General features: G+C 40.0%; 1 protein-coding gene across 1 annotated transcript; it reads left to right on the top strand.

Annotated features, from left to right (window-relative positions):
• The first annotated feature begins 8,174 nt into the window (after positions 1-8,174).
• LOC110684584 lies at positions 8,175-9,422 on the top strand. The gene has a single exon (XM_021861023.1). It carries the CDS (start codon positions 8,175-8,177, stop codon positions 9,420-9,422), a length of 1,248 nt encoding a protein of 415 aa, XP_021716715.1.
• Positions 9,423-18,051: the final 8,629 nt, after the last annotated feature.

An 18,051-nucleotide genomic window follows, 5' to 3' on the forward strand; every position in this document is an offset into this window, starting at 1 on the left:
TTCGGGAATATAATTAATTATCGGAAACCAACAACCAACTGCATTCACAACTGTTGGCGAAGTAAGGCTAAAGACAGTGTTATTCTTCTCCAAAGCATTACGACGTCGACAATACAATTACAACTCACAGATATTCAAACGCACATCAAAATATTTTTCTTTAGGGTTTATAATACCCAAAATTCACACATCACTTATTTAAAATATAATTCAACTAATTTTTAAAAGATAATAAAAATTCCATAAATTAAATTTAATAAAACCAATAATCCAAACTAGAATTCTATAAAACAATAAAAACGGGACAACAACATGTAACTCCAAAAATCATGATTAAAACCCAACCAAACATGCTCCAAATGAGAAACAAAAATTAGGGAATATTCATATACTCAATAAGCATCATATAAAACCATTTTGGACATAAAATTCTAGAGTTAACATGCGTAAATAAAATCATAAACACAACAGCCCCCAATTAAGGTTCCAGCAGTACCACTCAAACAAAAGCACCCCATAAACCAACCTTTAACATGAAATAAAGCTTAACAAATTTTAGTACACACCCTAAAAACGTAATAGAACCGAATAAGCTTGGTTTTTAGGATGAAAATTAAGCAAAACATAGATATAACCACCTCTATTTATTTGATACATGAACTAATGTTACAGCAGTACGTATGTGTAACAATATTACTTAAAGACCAACCAAAGCTCATAATTTAACTTAGCCCATCATTATACATTACCATAAGACATAGTAGGACATAATTGGCTCATGTTTGAACATAAAAATTAATCAATTCACATCCTAATTTTTCATTTTCGTACAGCTCCCAAACCTGATTATATATCAGCACTTAACCTCAATTTTGGGCAAGAAATCATACCAACACTTTCCCTTAAACATGATTCTATAAATTAGGGATGTGCCTAACATGATACTAATAATAGTAGGGAAGAAATCATGGTAAAACCTTCCAAAAAATTGTTGTGAACTACTCAAACATGGCAGCACTTATAATCTGATTTTAATGCCTTAAAAATCATATAAAAACTGAATACTAACTCTGTTTCATATTTTTTTTCAACTTTGAAATATTTTATGTCTTACAAATAATACCCCTAAATTGCAAAAAACATGAAACGGAGGTAGTAAAAACATCATGGGAATATCATACAAAAATTAGGCTTTTATATCAAACAAATCCAAGCATGAACAACATGATATACACCCATTAAACTAAATAAAATTCACGCAGAATTCTGCCATAAACCCATGAACGAAATTCTGAAAAAAAAAATAAAAAAATAAAAATAAAACTAAACCCTAATCATGATTTCTAACCTATTAATCCAACCTTAAAAGCTAGCATTTCTAATTTAAGGTAAGAAATGCTAGTTACCTTGATGCGTAGGCCACCAAAAACAGAAGAAAAGGAAAACAGAACGGCACACAAACAGCAGCAACCACACATACAAACACCCACACGAACAGTCTAATTCGTGCTTCTTTTGTGGGTCGGTTTAAAGGAGAGATGGAGCAAAATTTTTGAAGAGATTATTACATAAATTTAGGCTCTTATTTTCCTTTGATTCCCACTTTGAATACTAAGAAAAATATGGAGAGAAGAGGGGTGAGTTGTTGCATCTTTAGGTGGGGAAAAACTGATGTGTTTTAGCCTTCTTTGTACGTGAAATGAGAAGAGGAAATGAAAGGGTTTGGGCAGCAAATTAATAGGTGTTATTAGGCTTAATGAAGGTGAATATTGTGGATTACTTAGGTGGAATATGTACAGAAGTAAAGCCATGTGGCTACCGTGAAGAGTGAGGAGAAAATGGGCTAAATTAGTTCCCTTGCAAACCCTAAGTTAAGATACAATAATGGGCTTAATTGAATATTTAGTCGAGGCTTAAGAATGGGATAAGAAAGATAATAAACAATCATATCTTAAAGTCTAGTTGGCCCGAAACTAGACTTGGAAAGGGATGCAATGAGAGACGAGTTGAAAAAACATTTTAAAAAGATATAATAATTTTCATTATTGAAACTAAATAAAAATATCAATAATAATTAAGAAAACAATATTTTAAATCACGTACAAAAATATATAATGTTTTTATTCACAGAATAGCGACATAAAAGAAATAAGAAAAGTGAAACCAATATTATTATTCATCTATAATGACGTAGATGATAAAAGGCATCATAATGAGTTTTATAAATACAAAAATAAAAGAATAGTATATAAATAATATCAATTTGATAAAAAAATAAAGGAATTACCCAATACAACTTTATATATCGATATTGATACTATTGAATGTGAAACGTCTTTAAATGTCATAGAATCATTTTATACCTATCAAATTGGCACTTCAATCAAGGAATCACCAATGATTACCCGTATCAATCGTGATAGGTTAAATATTAAAATTACATATAATTTAGTAACACTTATTGAATTGACGCTTAAGCGTAAGGAATCACCCATTAAAGCTAATATCAATTCAGACATGTCAAATATAGTTGAAATGATTAAAAATCAAGTATAAAACCTTTTAAAATAATAGTTTTCAATTGCTTTATCAAAATATTATAATTAAGGTTTCAAAAGTTTACAATGACCCTTGAATCAAAATATCGATTTTAATAATTAAATAAAGATTTCACATTAGAAATTGAGATTTAAATAAGAAATTAGGTTTAATATATTTAAATGCACTTAAAATAGTTGTTCAAAAATACGGGGTGTTATAAAAACCTAGGTCATTTATTTCTATTTATCCCCCGTTCAAACCTAATTTATAACCAAACCCAACCCTAAGTATAGGGGTAAGTCGAGGTCAAAACCCAAGTGAATGAGGTGTAAGCTAAGGTCTGTAGTTAAGTTATTCCAAAATCATAAATTATCAAAGTAGAAAATCAACACAATCAAAGCTAAGAGTAGAAATAAATATCAAAGTATAAGGGATTTAGGATCCGTATGCATTCACAATAAACTTGCTAATTTGTTGGGAAATTGATCAATCAAGCAATGCGAGGGAAAATGGTATTTGCAATCAAAATTACTTACAGAGCTATTTCCTTGGGTTAGGCTAAAGGTATCTATGAATGACTTCAAAGAAAAATCGCAAAACAAGATCAATCAATAATAATAGCTTTCAAATCAATGTTTCATTTCTTTGAAAACAACTACTATGCAATCTAGCTTGATAATCAAGGTTAGCTACTCCTCATTAAATCAAAATACATGCACAAATTCCATCAACCAATTTAATCACATTATCCAATCAATAAAAAACCCCCCAAATTAGCATTAGCTTATCATTCATACATGCTTCACCATCACATCCCTATCAAAAGAACTACTCACTACACATTGTAAATTTTAAAATCATAACTAAACTAATCAATCATTTCAACATTACCATTTCAATCTAAATATCAACAATCAAATCAAACAAACTATAGAAATGGAACAATATATTAAAAATCAAACACTAAAATTGCATCAAAGAGGAAAGAATTCTTACAAAACTTTGATCAACACTAACGTGAATGAAGATCAAAATTTAGCAATCGACAATTACCAAGTTTCTCTCTCTAAAATCTATGGACAAAGTATCCCCAATTCCTGAGCTTCTCTCTCTAAAACTAGTCTAATTCTTCCTTCATTCTCTCTCTCTAAAAAAACGAAAAATGGCACGCCCCCTCCTCATCATGCACGTCCAAAATGAAATGGGTACGAAACAGGAGGAGAAGAGTTGCGCGCCGCAATTCACTCTTACGCGGCCATGCCCCTGCCCCGTGCCTCTGCGCCGCCTTCCTGCGCGCCCGCGCCTGGGAGTAGGGGAAGACTTTCACGTGCTTTCGTTGATGCTTCCATGCGCTTCACTTGATGCATGTTGGGGGTGACATTTTCCAAAGGCCTCCACGGTGGGTTCAACACCATTTTTAATGCCCTCGCAGCTTGAGAGCATGGCGTAAAAGACTTTGATTTTTCACTCCTTGACATTTGAGCTTCAAAGGGAGAGACCGACTTGTATCTTGAGCCTTACAAATCCAAAGTAAAATCCATTAATCTATTTTAACATCAACAATCTCTTGAAATAAAAGAAAAAGAAAACAAATAAAAGAGAAAAAGACAAATAAACCTAAGAAATACAAGAAAATAGGAAAACAACTAAGGAAAATACAAACTACAGAAGTAACAGGTAAAACTAAAGAAAAAGAGACAAAAGAGCTATAAAAGCGATTAAAATTCATCCTAAAAGAGGGAAAATAAGTGCCATAAATGACACTCATCATATACCCTGGTCTTCTTTCTCTTTTTTCCCCCGGCCTTGTCCAGATTGGGCTCTTCCTGTGCCTGTTCCTTTGTTTATAAGTTGAGATCCCAGGACTGAAATGAATCCCTTCTTGACTCCACTAGGCTCTCCCTTAGGCCCGCCTATATTCACTCCACTGGGTTCGTCGCGCTTGAAGTTCTCCAATAGGAACCCGCTAGGCTTCGAGAAAATGCTTCTTGTGGGCTTAACTGAAATTGGGCCTTTTTTCTCATTTTTATCTTTTTGGCCCACATGGTCCTATACATGCATTACCTTGACTTTGGCCTTTAAGCCCATACTGACATTGGGCTTTAGTAGGAGCCCTTCCCTTTCCGAATTTGAGGATCTAGGAAAGATGTTTAAATCATTAATTCTGTTCATGTGTTCGGATAGATCTATTTTTGGAGAGTGATCCAAAAAGGAGGCAGTAGAGAAAAAGGATTCTGGTGAATTGGAAAATCTAGTTTGGTTTGTTGGCACTAATTTTTGTGGTTGTTGGGGTTTTGAAATTAAAGCGTCAAAGTGGGCTACTTTCTGGGCTTTTTTTGTTTTGATCCTCAGGAAAGGTTCAATAATTGATGACTGATATTTATGTCACTCCTAGGGTAGTTCTTTCTAGTAGTTTTATCAATAATTCGGTTCATCCTAGTGTGCTTTTGTTATGTTTTGCCTAATTTAAGCAGTCTACCTATGTGTTGCGTAATGTGTTTTTATTTGGTTTAGGTAGGCTTTGCTCCCCTCCCTCTTCGTTGTATTACGCTTCGCCTTCCTATTTTGTAATTGCAGATTGATTGCGGTTCGAATTGACAAGGAGCCAGAGCAAGGATCGAAGCATTGAACCAGCAGTTTGGAGCGGGTGCGCAACTATAGGCGCGGGCGCGCCACCTTGGGCGCGGGCACGCGCTGAGCTGGCCCAATCCTGTGACACCCATTTTTGAGCGGGCGCACTTCTTGAGGAGCGGTCGCATCACCATCTAGCGCGCGGGCGCGCCTGTCTGCTGCGGTCCGTAACCTGAAATCAGATTTAAAAAGCAGAGAAGAGGAGAGAGAAGGCAGCATTCATTATTCACATATTGAAACTTTCAGCATACTCTTTAGAGGAACATTCTTAGCATATATTTTAGCTTTCTTGTATTGGAAATTCTTTCATAGATCTTAGTGTAGATCTTCAATTTATCAATGTTAGCTACTTTAGGTATTTTGAGGAAGCATTTTGGAACTCTATTGGTGTTTGTCATCTCACTTGGTATTGAATGAAACTATTGGTATTCTTCTTTTTATTCTTTTGTTATATGCTTAAAGTTCCCATCTTTGTTGGTTTAATTGGTGAAATTATCATCTCTCTCATTAATTTCTTAATTACTTTGTTGATTAGTGTTATTGTAGTTAGGGTTATGGATTGTGAGTAGTTTTCTTATTGCTAGGGGTTTGGTGGAGACATGCTTTGAATTTGATGTATGATAGGCTAGGCTAGTTTGGATACTTGCAATTAAATCTTCCTTGCGCCTATACTTTTTGGCTACTCCATGTTTATGGCCATATGCATGTTGTGGTTGAGTGACTTGAATTAAATCATGACGATAGTGTGATTTAGGAATAGTCATTGGGTGATTGATTATTGTCTAACCTTAGTATTGCATGCCTTATGACGATAGTGTAAGTGCATGTTAACTAGGAAAGCTCTTAATTCCGATAGGTGATTAGAGAGTACTCTTGACTTTGCCTTGTATGAGGTTCTTGGTTTGCATGTAAACCTACTTCCCTAAGCCTAGCTCCTTTGACTTCATAGCATGTTCGACCCCTACCCCTAGCATTTATTTTAACTAATTTTACATACTCTTTAGTCATTAATTCATCCACTATTTTCCTTGACCGAACTAGATTAACTTTAGGAGATAGATAGCAGTGCTTAATCGTTTCCCTGTGTTCGACCCTTAACTTGCCTCTATACTCGTTTAGTTGCATGTTTAGGACCACAAATATCATTTGATAGAGGTGTCTTAGTAACGACCTAAAATACCCTTTGTCAAATTGGCGCCGTTGCAGGGGAAACGGTTTCCATTGTGTGTATATTTTCTTGTTGAGACTAGTTCATTCGTTTCTTCCTGTTGTATTTCCGTGTCTTGTCAGTGCTCACTTTTTTCTTAGCTTTGTATATGCACAGGAGGCTTAATAGCTCTAGGCCTTTGGTGTCCATAGACCACGAGCTAGAGCGTACTCTAACCCAATTGAGGAGACAAGCAAGGGAGAGAGGTGAAGATCCACTTCCAGAGGAAGTGAGAAGTTCCCCTACCCCATCTTCACCCAATTCAAGCGAGGAGATTGAATCACCCACAGGCTCAAATCCCAACCCATTTGCCAATAACCATAATCAAGAAAGTATGGGTGATCAAGGAAACGTGGGTGATCAAAAATCACTAAAGCAACTTGGAGCACCCGAACCATATACCTCTCAAAGTGGGATCCTAGCTCCTACTACCCAAGCAAACAATTTTGAAATCAAGCCTAACTTCATCTCCTTGATAGAAAAGAGGCAATTCACGGGTGGTAAGTTTGAGAACCCACATGAGCATCTCAAAGAATTTCTCAAGTATTGTGACACCATCAAGATCAACGGAGTAACCCAAGAGTACATTCGATTGAAGATGTTTCCATTCTCTCTTATGGGAGTAGCCGAGCATTGGTTGAATAATGACGTTCCTCCCGGTTCTCTCACAACATGGAATGAGGTTACTACGACATTTTTGGCAAGGTTCTATAATCATAAGAAGACTGTCGAGGCTCGTTCTAAAATTCAAAGCTTTCGCCAAAGGGGAGGTGAGTCTCTATGTGAGGCTTGGGAAAGGTACAAGGAACTCCAAAGACAATGCCCTCATCATGGAATTCCCAACTACCAAATTCTTCAAACTTTCTATGGAGGCCTTTCATCCCAAAGCAAGACAAGTTTAGATGCCGGGGCCGGTGGCCCTATTATGAACAAGAGAGAGGACGAAGTTGAAAGCATAATAGAAGATGTGGTCCGGAATTATGAGGATTGGTATGAAGGTGAGAGGGAAGCCACTTCAAGCAAAGGAACGGTGCAATCCATCGAGAAAACCAATGTCATCACAAATCTTTCCAACCAAATGGCAAAGATGGCGAAACAAATGGAGTAGCTCATGAAATCAAGCACTCAAAATACTTCCTCTACTTCTACCAAGAGAGGCCATGGTATGAATCCTTCTACTTCTTCTCCCTCTAATTACAATGTTATGCCTCCCGGTTGTATGTTTTGTGATATATGTGGAAACTATGACCATAATTCCGAACAATGCATGTCCATTAATGAATATCAAAGCCCTTCCCAAGAAAATGATGATGATAATGTTGAAGATGTTAATGCTATAGGGAAATGTTGGAATGCGGCCAAATTGGAATCAAAACCAAAATCGCGGTTGGAATCAAAATCGCGGTTGGAATCAAAATCCAGGTTGGAATCAAAATCAATGGAATCAAAGTGGTGGTAGTTATGATAACCAAGGCCAAAGTAAGGGGAACTCTTCTAATTACAATGGAAGAAGTTACTCAAACCAAATGCCCAATTTGAATCAAAACCAACAACACTATTCCAACAACCAACAACGTTTTAATTCCAATCACGGTTCCGGAAATGGAAGGCCTCAAAATAGACCTCCCGGTTTTGAACAAATTAGGCCACAAGCCCAAATTTCTAACACACCTCCTCCTCAAGTTGAGGCCGCTCCGAATTCTATGATGGGCATGCTCCAAGCTTCATCAAGAATCAAGAGAGCTACAACAAGAGTCAAGAGGAGAAAAAGAAACAAATTAAGGAACACATAAAAATGCTTGAGACCCAAATATCCCAAATTGCCCAACCAAGTTCTTCATCCTCCCCTTCTTCCTCTTCTTCTTTACCTAGCCAAGGTGTCAACCCCAAATCTATGTATGCCATTACCACTAGAAGTGGGAAGATCCTTGAGAGTGATTTAAATGTTGAGAAGAGTTCCGATAAAGGGATAGGACTTGAGGTTCAGAATGAGTCATCAAGAGAGGGTGAGGTTCTAGAAGGAAGTGCCGAAAAGCATGAGAGGGGTGAGAGGGAAAAAGAGAAGGAACCCGAAAAGGAGAGCACCAAAGAGCAAACACCTTTACCCCTTAATCTCCAACCTAGGAATGAGAGGTTGCCTTTTCCCCAAATATTTGCTAGGTCTAAGCTTGATACCCAATTCGGAAAGTTTTTAGAAGTAGTTAAAGGCTTGCATGTTTCTATACCCTTTGTGGATGCTATGAAGGAGATGCCTCACTACTCTAAATTTCTAAAAGACCTTTTGAATGGAAAGAGAGGAGTTGAGACCGTTAATCTAACCGCAAATTGTAGTGCCATTCTCTCTAGTAAGCAACCAACCAAATTGCAAGACCGCGGTAGTTTTTCCATTCCTTGTTCTATCAATGAGATCCATTTTGGGAAGGCTTTGTGTGACCTAGGTGCTAGTGTGAGTTTAATGCCCTTCTCGGTCTACAAAAAGCTCAATGTGGGAAGCCTTTCACCTACAAACATCACTCTCCAACTAGCGGATAGGTCCACAAAATTGCCTATAGGGAAAGTAGAGGACATCCCCCTTAGAGTTGGTAAGTTCACCTTTTCGGTGGATTTTTATGTCCTTGAGATGGATGAAGATGAAAGAATTCCTATAATTTTGGGTAGGCCATTCCTAGCTACTTCTAAAGCGATCATCGATGTCAAAGAAGGTAAGATGACCTTGAAGGTTGACAATGATTCTATTGAATTTGACTTGAATAAGGTAATGAGACAACCCTCCTCTAGTAATGAATGCTTTAGAATAGATACAATTGAAAATTTGATGAATGAGTTTAGATACCCTCATATGCATGCTTCTAATGATCTACTTGAGAATGTTTTGTTGAATGAGAATGAAGTAGGCGATCAAAAGGAGATGCAATTGTATGAAGAAATACTTGATGAGAAAGAGAAGACAATCACCGACCAAGAGATGCTCCAAACACATGAAATCTTCAAGGTAGAGAAGGAGGAGATCTCCAATGGTAAGGGAGCACCGAAGGTAGAATAGAAACCTCTACCTTCGGGCTTGAGGTATGTCTTTTTGGATGCTAATGATACTTCCCCGGTTATTGTCAATGCTAACCTCACGGAAGAGCAAACCTCCTCATTGTTAAATGTCTTGAAAAAGCATAGGAAGGCTTTGGGTTATACTCTTGATGATCTCAAGGGTATAAGCCCCTCCCTATGCATGCATAAAATCAATTTAGAGGAGGGTGCTAAGCCGTGTAGGCAACAACAAAGGAAGCTTAATCCTTCCATGCAAGAGGTTGTGAGGAAAGAGGTTTCCAAGCTACTTGAAGCAGGGATCATCTATCCAATTGCTCATAGTGATTGGGTATCCCCGGTTCAAGTAGTGCCGAAAAAAGGAGGTATGACGGTAATGGTCAATGATAAGCAACAATTAGTCCCAACCCGGCTTGTTACGGGTTGGCGTATGTGTATTGATTACCGCCAATTGAATGCCAACACTTCCAAAGACCATTTTCCATTACCGTTTATTGATCATATGCTTGAGAGGCTTACAAAGCATGCCTTCTACTGCTTTCTTGATGGATATTCGGGATTTTTCCAAATCCCGATTGATCCCATGGATCAAGAGAAGACAACATTTACTTGTCCCTATGGTACCTTTGCGTACCGTAGGATGCCTTTTGGGCTTTGTAACGCTCCCTCTACATTTCAAAGATGTATGATGTCAATCTTTAGTGATATGATTGAGGATGAGATAGAGGTCTTCATGGATGATTTCTCCGTTGGAGGGACCACCTATGAAAATTGTCTATCTAACTTATCTCATTGTTTGGAAAGATGTGAGATGGCTAATCTCGTGTTGAATTGGGAAAAATGCCATTTCATGGTAGAGAATGGGATTGTTCTTGGGCACAAAATTTCCCATGCCGGCATCGAGGTGGATAGAGCCAAGGTGGAGGTCATAGAGAAACTCCCACCCCCTACCAATGTAAGGGAAGTGAGGTCATTTCTTGGCCACGCCGGGTTCTATCGTCGTTTTATAAAAGATTTTTCTTTAATTGCTAAGCCACTCACATCTCTCTTGCAGCAAGATAAAGATTTTGTATTTGATGAAGCTTATCATGAGTCATTTTGTAGTTTGAAAAAGGCTCTTTGCACCGCCCCCATAGTCCAAGGACCGGATTGGTCTTTACCATTCGAGCTAATGTGTGATGCAAGCGACGAGGCCATTGGATCGGTTCTAGGACAAAGAAAGGATGAGAAACTTCATGTTATATACTATTTGTCCAAGACTCTCAACGATGCTCAACGGAATTATACAACTACCGAGAAAGAGTTCTTGGCGGTTATTCATTCATTTGAGAAGTTTAGAACCTACCTCATTGGTTCTAGGACAATAGTGTATTCCGATCACTCGGCTCTCAAATATTTGATAAGCAATAAGGAGGCCAAACCGAGGTTGTTGAGATGGGTCTTGGTCCTTCAAGACTTTGATTACGAAATGAGAGATAAGAAGGGGGCCGAGAACGTGGTGGCGGACCACCTTTCTAGGTTGGGAGGTGCAAGAATACATGAGGATGGTTTGCCAATTGAAAATGCCCTAATGGATTATGTCTTATATGCTCTTGAGGCAAAATCGGAGCCTTGGTATGCGGATATTGTGAACTACTTGGCTTGTAGTGTCGTACCCCCGATTTCACTCCTCAACAACATCGAAGGCTCAAGCATGAAGCAAAGAAGTATATATGGGATGACTCTATGTTGTTGAAGAGAGGGGTAAATGGACTTTTGAGAATATGTGTTCCTAATGAAGAGTTCCAAGATGTGCTCTCAATGTGCCACTCATCCCCTTGTAGTGGTCACATGAGTGCTCAAAAGACCGCTTCCAAGGTCTTGCAATGTATGCTCTTTTGGCCCTCTCTATTCAAAGATGCTTGGCAATTTGTTAAAACTTGTGATAGGTGTCAAAGAGTGGGGAACATCTCTAGGAGGGATGAAATGCCTCAAAACCCCATCCTTGAGCTTGAAGTTTTTGATGTATGGGCAGTAGACTTCATGGGGCCCTTCATTTCTTCTAATGGGAACAAATACATCTTGGTAGTCGTAGATTACGTCTCCAAATGGGCAGAAGCCATGGCTTCTCCTACAAATGATTCCAACGTGGTTGTGAACTTATTCAAAAGGGTGATCTTTCCGAGGTTTGGTGTCCCTAGGGCTATCATTAGTGATGGAGGGTCACATTTCAAGCATCACACTTTTGCTAGACTCCTTGATAAGTATGGTGTATCCCATAAGCGAGGGCTCTCCTACCACCCTCAAACGAGTGGTCAAGCGCAGGTAACTAATAGGGAGCTTAAGATCATTTTGGAAAAGACGGTGGCAAGAACGAGAAAGGATTGTTCCTCCAAACTCATTGACCCTTTGTGGGCTTATAGGACCGCCTTAAAGACTCTCATAGGGACCACTCCCTATAAACTTGTTTATGGGAAGAATTGCCATTTACCCGTAGAAATGGAACACCGAACGCATTGGGCAATCAAGCGAATCAACTTTGATCTCCATAGTGCGGGTGAACAAAGGCTTCTAGAGCTTCATGAGTTGGAAGATTTGAGAATGAAAGCATATGATAGTGCAAGCCTCTACAAAGCAAGAACCAAGGCGTTGCACGACGCTCAAATTTCCAAGAAGGAATTTGTGGAAGGACAAAAGGTCCTACTCTACAATTCAAGACTCAAGCTCTTCCCCGGGAAATTGAGGTCTAGATGGAGTGGGCCATTTCAAGTTTCCAAAGCCTTTCCTTATGGCTCGGTTGAGATATTCAATGACAAGTACCCTCCGTTCAAAGTGAATGGGCACCGTCTCAAGCCATACTATGAGGGTCAACTAATTGAGAAGCCAGAGCATTTATCTCTCATTGATGTTTTTAAGTCGCCGTGATTTGGTGTGAAGTACGTCAAGCTAGTGACGTTAAAGAAGCGCTTACGGGAGGCAACCCGGTTTCTAACCTTTTTTATTCTATTTTCTTTCAAACCGCTTAGTATAATCTCTCTAACTCTTTTCTTGTATAATGTGATGTAGGTGTTATGGGAAGTGTTTTAGAGAAAAGAGAAGATTTGAAGCAAAAGCGATATATTGAGAGGAGAGGTCGCGTTGTAAGGTGGCACGGGCGCGCCTAACCAGGAGCGGGCGCGCCTCATCTAGGGGCTCAAATTGAATGAGAAAAAACAGAAGGGTCCGCGGTTTGAGCGCGGAAGAGGAAAGGCCGCGCCTCAGTTTCAGAGCGGGCGCGCCAAATCAAGAGCGGGCGCGCATCATCTAGGGGCTGAAATTAGAGGAAAAAGTCAGTAAGGTGCACGGTTTGTGTGCGAATGAGGAGAGATCGCGCATCTGAAGGTGGCGCGGGCGCGCTGATTACGTAGTGGGCGCGCCATATTTGATGCCCAAATCTTGAGAAAAGCCAGTAAGGGGCGCAATTTGAGCGCGGAAGAGGAGCGGGTGCGCTGTTCGATCTGAAAAAGTTATTCAAAAATCCCTCAGCTTAGGCGCGGGCGCGTGTCGTTAAGGAGCGGGCGCGTCTCTATCCGGAGCGTGCGCGTCTCTATCAGGAGCGGGCGCGCCTGTTGCGATTTCAGAAAAAAAAAACGAGTGAAGGACTCCTCAACACCGAAACCCCCTTACTTCTCCATTCACTCTCAAAAACAGAAAACACTCTTCTCACTCACTCTCTCTCTCTAAAACTCACAAACCCTAACTTTCCCATCCTTCAAATCCACTTACTCCATCTTCACGCAAGCTTCAAGGTCATTTTCCTCCATCATCACCACCGCGGCGCTTCTCACCATCACACTCAAGTTCATCTTCTTCCCTTCAACAATTCGACACCAAACAGCAATTCACTCGCATAAGGGTAAAGGTATTCAATTGCCTTTGTTAATTATTCTCCTTTGATTGATTTTTAAGCAAGGAATTTGACTATCTTAGATTAATTTTGAGATTCAATTGATTATTGTTGAAATTATTGCTGGATATTCTTGTTGATTCAGTGAAAATTGGTGTCAAAATTGTGGACATACTTGGTTGTTGTTGAATTACTATTGTTATAGAACAGGTACATTGTAGTTTGTGGGGGTGTGTTTGGAATTAGCCGGAGTTGGCTTGTTTTTGAAAAAAAAAAAGAAAGATTAGTCATGAGTTCGTTAAGGATTGGGGAAAAGAGGAAAACTTCTAACTCGGGACAATCGTCCCAAAACCCTAACCCCAATACAACAAACACTCTTCCTACTTTGAAATTCATTAACAAAAACCATGCCTCCGTCTATAATGATATGAAAAAAAGAAAATTCAGACCCTCAAGGCATTACCATAGAGAGGACATGGAGAAATTGGGAATAAATGACGACTTGCGGTTTCTGTTTGAGAATTTGAGGATGGGATCTTTTGTTAACTCCTCATTCACGACTTACCTAGAACCCTGCTTGGAATTCTTCTCCTCCTTCTCTGTGGACACCTTGGATCTTAATAATGATGTATATAAGATCAAATTCCAACTCTTTAACACCAAGCCTTAGACTTCCTCCCAGAAGCAGATATCTACCGCCCTCTTTACGAAAACTTTATAGAATACAACGAGACTAGTTGGTGGCGTCACATTTCTGGCAGAGATGAATTCACCACGAGGAAATCTATAGCTAGTGAGATGTTCCACCCAGCACTTAGGGTCCTGCACCGTTTGTTAGGATATTCTGTTATTAGCAAGCAAGACCTAGGGAAGTTGACTAAAGAGGAAGTGTGTATTCTGTGGATCGCTTCTAGGAGAGAGCAGCCTCGTAAGCTTAACTTAGGTTTTCTCTTCATGACCACCTGTGTAGCTATCGCAAAGGGTAAGAGGTCTGGAGACATACACTGCGGAGCAATGGTCACTAGGTTGGCCATTAAGTTGGGGCACACTGATATGTTACCTCTCTGCACACCCGTGGGGAGTAAAGGTGACATTTACCTTGACCTAGAACAACTTCGTAGGTCTGAATTTACCTTGCCGACCGCTAACCCTGCCTACTACAACTGGCTTGTGAGAGGGAGACACCATTGCTTTCTTCCCAAACCTCACCTTACCTCCATCACCCGTGCCACCGATTATGTATGGAGAGTTTTGAGAGATAACGAGCAAGTGCCCGAGCTTGATGGGGATGATGAGGGAGGGGTAGGTGATGAGGAGGAGGTAGAGGAGAAGGTTCAGCAGCAGCAGCAGCAGGCGGGCGCACAACAGCCCACAGGTACATTCCAGCTATCTGACATAGCTAGGCAATTGCAGGCAATCTATGAGTCACAACAGGGCCACCATCTGCAGCAGCAGGCCCTCTATGACTCAGTTGTGGACAAAGGAGAGATTTCTCCCCCCGTGAACTACCCTAATTGGCCGCCTCAGCACGGCCCTGTTCCTTCTTGGGGGGGAACAATATCCCCACTTACCCCTACTGGCAAGGTCCTTCCGAGCCTAGTAGGGAGCTCTGCAGCTTCCCAGAGGACGGGCAGTACGATTATCGTGTGCCCAGCGGGTGTGACTTTAGAGGGGACCCTTCTTACCCCTATGTGCATCCTGATCACCCCGCCCCTCTGTATTCCCATTCTGAGGACACTCCCTCCGATCCTTTGCCCAGCTGGCAAGAGGATCTTTTCAGGGGTCACTACGGTTGGCCACCGGGCTTTGACGGTGGCTGGGGCCTTTTCGGCCCACCTAGTTGCTTCAACTATGACGAGCCGCCACCTCAGCATGACTCACCTAGTGAGCCTAGCTCTAGTGGCCAGTAGGCTACGTCCCTAGAGTATATCTCTCCCCTGTATTGCATGTTTATTTTGATGAGAAGGAGATATACTCTTGATAGGGAGTGACTTGGCTGAGATTCTTACCTGCGTGCCTGTCGGTCTTTCATTGTTTTACTCGTACCTTGATGCTGCTGATTCTGCTGGATTGCATGACTGTTTGTTTGGTTGTTTTTACCCCTGTTCACTGCTATGGTTGTTGAGTTTTTGATGTGTCTATGATGATGACGATGATTACTGATATTCGCCGACATGGCGATTGACCGGTGTGTGTATATATGGTTTGATGATTGATAAGGTAATGTTGAATTGGGAGTAGTGAAGCAAAAATAAAACTATATTCTACCCAAAAAAAAAAAAAAAAAAAAAAAAAAAAAAAAACAAAAAACAAAAAGCCGAATGGGAGTTGCATTTTATTTCTTTCTCGTCCATCCGGACTAACTCTTTTGTGTATATAGTTTGTTTTCCTTCTATTTGGATTCTCACCACTTTTAGGGCGCATGCTTTCCCTTTGGATATGCTCACTTGGGCGTTATTTCGGTGAGATATTTCTAACTTTTCTTTCTTTTCTTTCATTTTATTTTTCTTTGGTGTGCTTTAGGATAGCTTTAGTTTAGATTGGAGTTGAATAGTTCGAGGATGTATGCTCTTGATTCTTCGGAATCTGGTGATCGTTGGTATTGATGCCGAACGATCTTTGTTTGACGATTGGGATTTATTTGCTTGCATGCCTTTTACCTTTATGCTCTTTTGTTTTGTATAGGATTTTTCTTTTTCTCAAAACAAACCATGTGGTTGTTGTATATTTTGTCTATTGTTGAGCAATAATTGATGGATTTGCATTCTTGAATGTCTTTCTTCCTAAGGTTTAAGAGTTTCCGCGCTCTTGGATTGCCATTGGTTGACTCTAGGATATTTCTATGCTAAGGTAGTTGTGCTAGAACTCGTAAGGCCCATCGAACCCAAATTCACTTGTTTGTGGTAAGAAGGTGTTGCCCTCATTAGGGGATTTGAAGCCCTAAAGGTCGTTTTTGTAACCCGATGTGAGTTTTATTGTTCAGGCCTCCAACACTTCTTGTATGAGCGGCATAGGATCCCTACCAAGGCATGCTTAAATCGAGAACTTGATTTCTAGCTACCCGAGATCGCGACCTAACTAATCTAGGGAGGACAAAGGCATTTTCTTCGGTGACTATTTTGCTTTTCTAGGCTTCTCTCTTCTTTTGTTGCTTTCTTGTAATTTTATTTGCATTTGCCCCTTGCTAGCCATGTTGAGCCCCATCTTCCTTGTTTATAGCACATTAAAAACCCCATGGTCCATCTATTTCTTTTCTTAACCTTAGACTTGTGAAGTTTGAGCCATGAGAGTTTATTGTACTTTTGGTTTGAAAAGATGGAAGGTAATGGTTAAAAATGGAAAGCACGTGTGTCTTCAAGAAAAAAAACCGTAAATAGTAAAATATAAATAAATAAATAAAAAAAAAAAAAAGTGATGTCATTTACCCCACTCGTCTAAGCATTGAGGACAATGCTCCACTCAAGCTTGGGGGAGAGGCTTTACGCGTCTTGTATATAGTATGGTGAGTTTGTGTTGAATAAGCTTGGGGGAGATGTAATTTTGTTTGGAAATTTGGAGATATTCTACGTTGTTTTGAGAATTTGCCTCATTCTTTTCTTCACAATTAGGATTAACTACCAAATTTTTCAAATTTTCCCTCACCTTTACCTCCCAGCCTGCGTTACAACCCTTTTTGAAGTCCTTTTGACTTAGAATTGGTTGAGTCACTAGTCGGTGGAGGGAGCTAGATTTCAAGCATATGGAGAGAGCATGTCTTGGTAAGATGTCGGGTTCCCCTTGATTTCATTGTCTTATCTATGTTCCGGCTCCTTCGTGGAGTCATGAGGTGGTACCTAGTAGGGTGAATTTGAACCTAGATGAGGGAACACGGTAAGAATGTATGGAATGCGGGTGGAGTGGAGCATGTTAGAGTTCTCTATGCTTAGCATAACTTATCTTTCAATCAACCATTGGAATCCAAAAACGTGCTTACTCTTATTGCTTAGAAAGATTGACATCCATCTATGTTTTTTTCTTTTCAATATGCTCTTCATCTCCATGTTTTGTTCCGTGTTTATAGTTGAGTTTCCTCTTTATTTGCTCCCTTGTTTAGTAATTGTTTTGAGCATGTTGCCAAAAGTTGCGGGTTAAACTCTTTGGAAACCCTCACGAGAGCATACTCGTCCTCATCGGCGACTTTGGGGTTTAAATGGCTTGTTGTTTATGCTAAAAACAACCGTGATTCCTACGAAAGTGAGTTAGTGTATTCCCCTTCCCCTTCTTTCCTACTTTCTCATGTTTGAATGATTGTGTCTTATTCATTTTTGTCTTTAGCTTTGCTCGAGGACGAGCAAAGGTTTAGCTTCGGGGAATTTGATGAGTGATATTTATGTCACTCCTAGGGTAGTTCTTTCTAGTAGTTTTAGCAATAATTTGGTTCATCCTAGTGTGCTTTTGTTATGTTTTGCCTAATTTAAGCAGTCTACCTATGTGTTGCGTAATGTGTTTTTATTTGGTTTAGGTAGGCTTTGCTCCCCTCCCTCTTCGTTGTATTACGCTTCGCCTTCCTATTTTGTAATTGCAGACTGATTGCGGTTCGAATTGACACGGAGCCAGAGCAAGGATCGAAGCATTGAACCAGCAGTTTGGAGCGGGCTCGCAACTATAGGCGCGGGCGCGCCACCTTGGGCGCGCCACCTTGGGCGCGTGCGCGCGACTTCCTGGCGCGGGTGCGCGCTGAGCTGGCCCAATCCTGTGACACCCATTTTTGAGCGGGCACACTTCTTGA

The sequence above is a fragment of the Chenopodium quinoa genome, unplaced genomic scaffold, assembly GCF_001683475.1.
Source record: "Chenopodium quinoa cultivar QQ74 unplaced genomic scaffold, ASM168347v1, whole genome shotgun sequence".
Taxonomy (NCBI): Eukaryota; Viridiplantae; Streptophyta; class Magnoliopsida; order Caryophyllales; family Amaranthaceae; genus Chenopodium; species Chenopodium quinoa.

Coding starts and splice junctions, on each gene's coding strand:
- LOC110684584 (XM_021861023.1), top strand. CDS start 8,175: ATGCTTGAGACCCAAATATCCCAAATTGCCCAACCAAGTTCTTCATCC.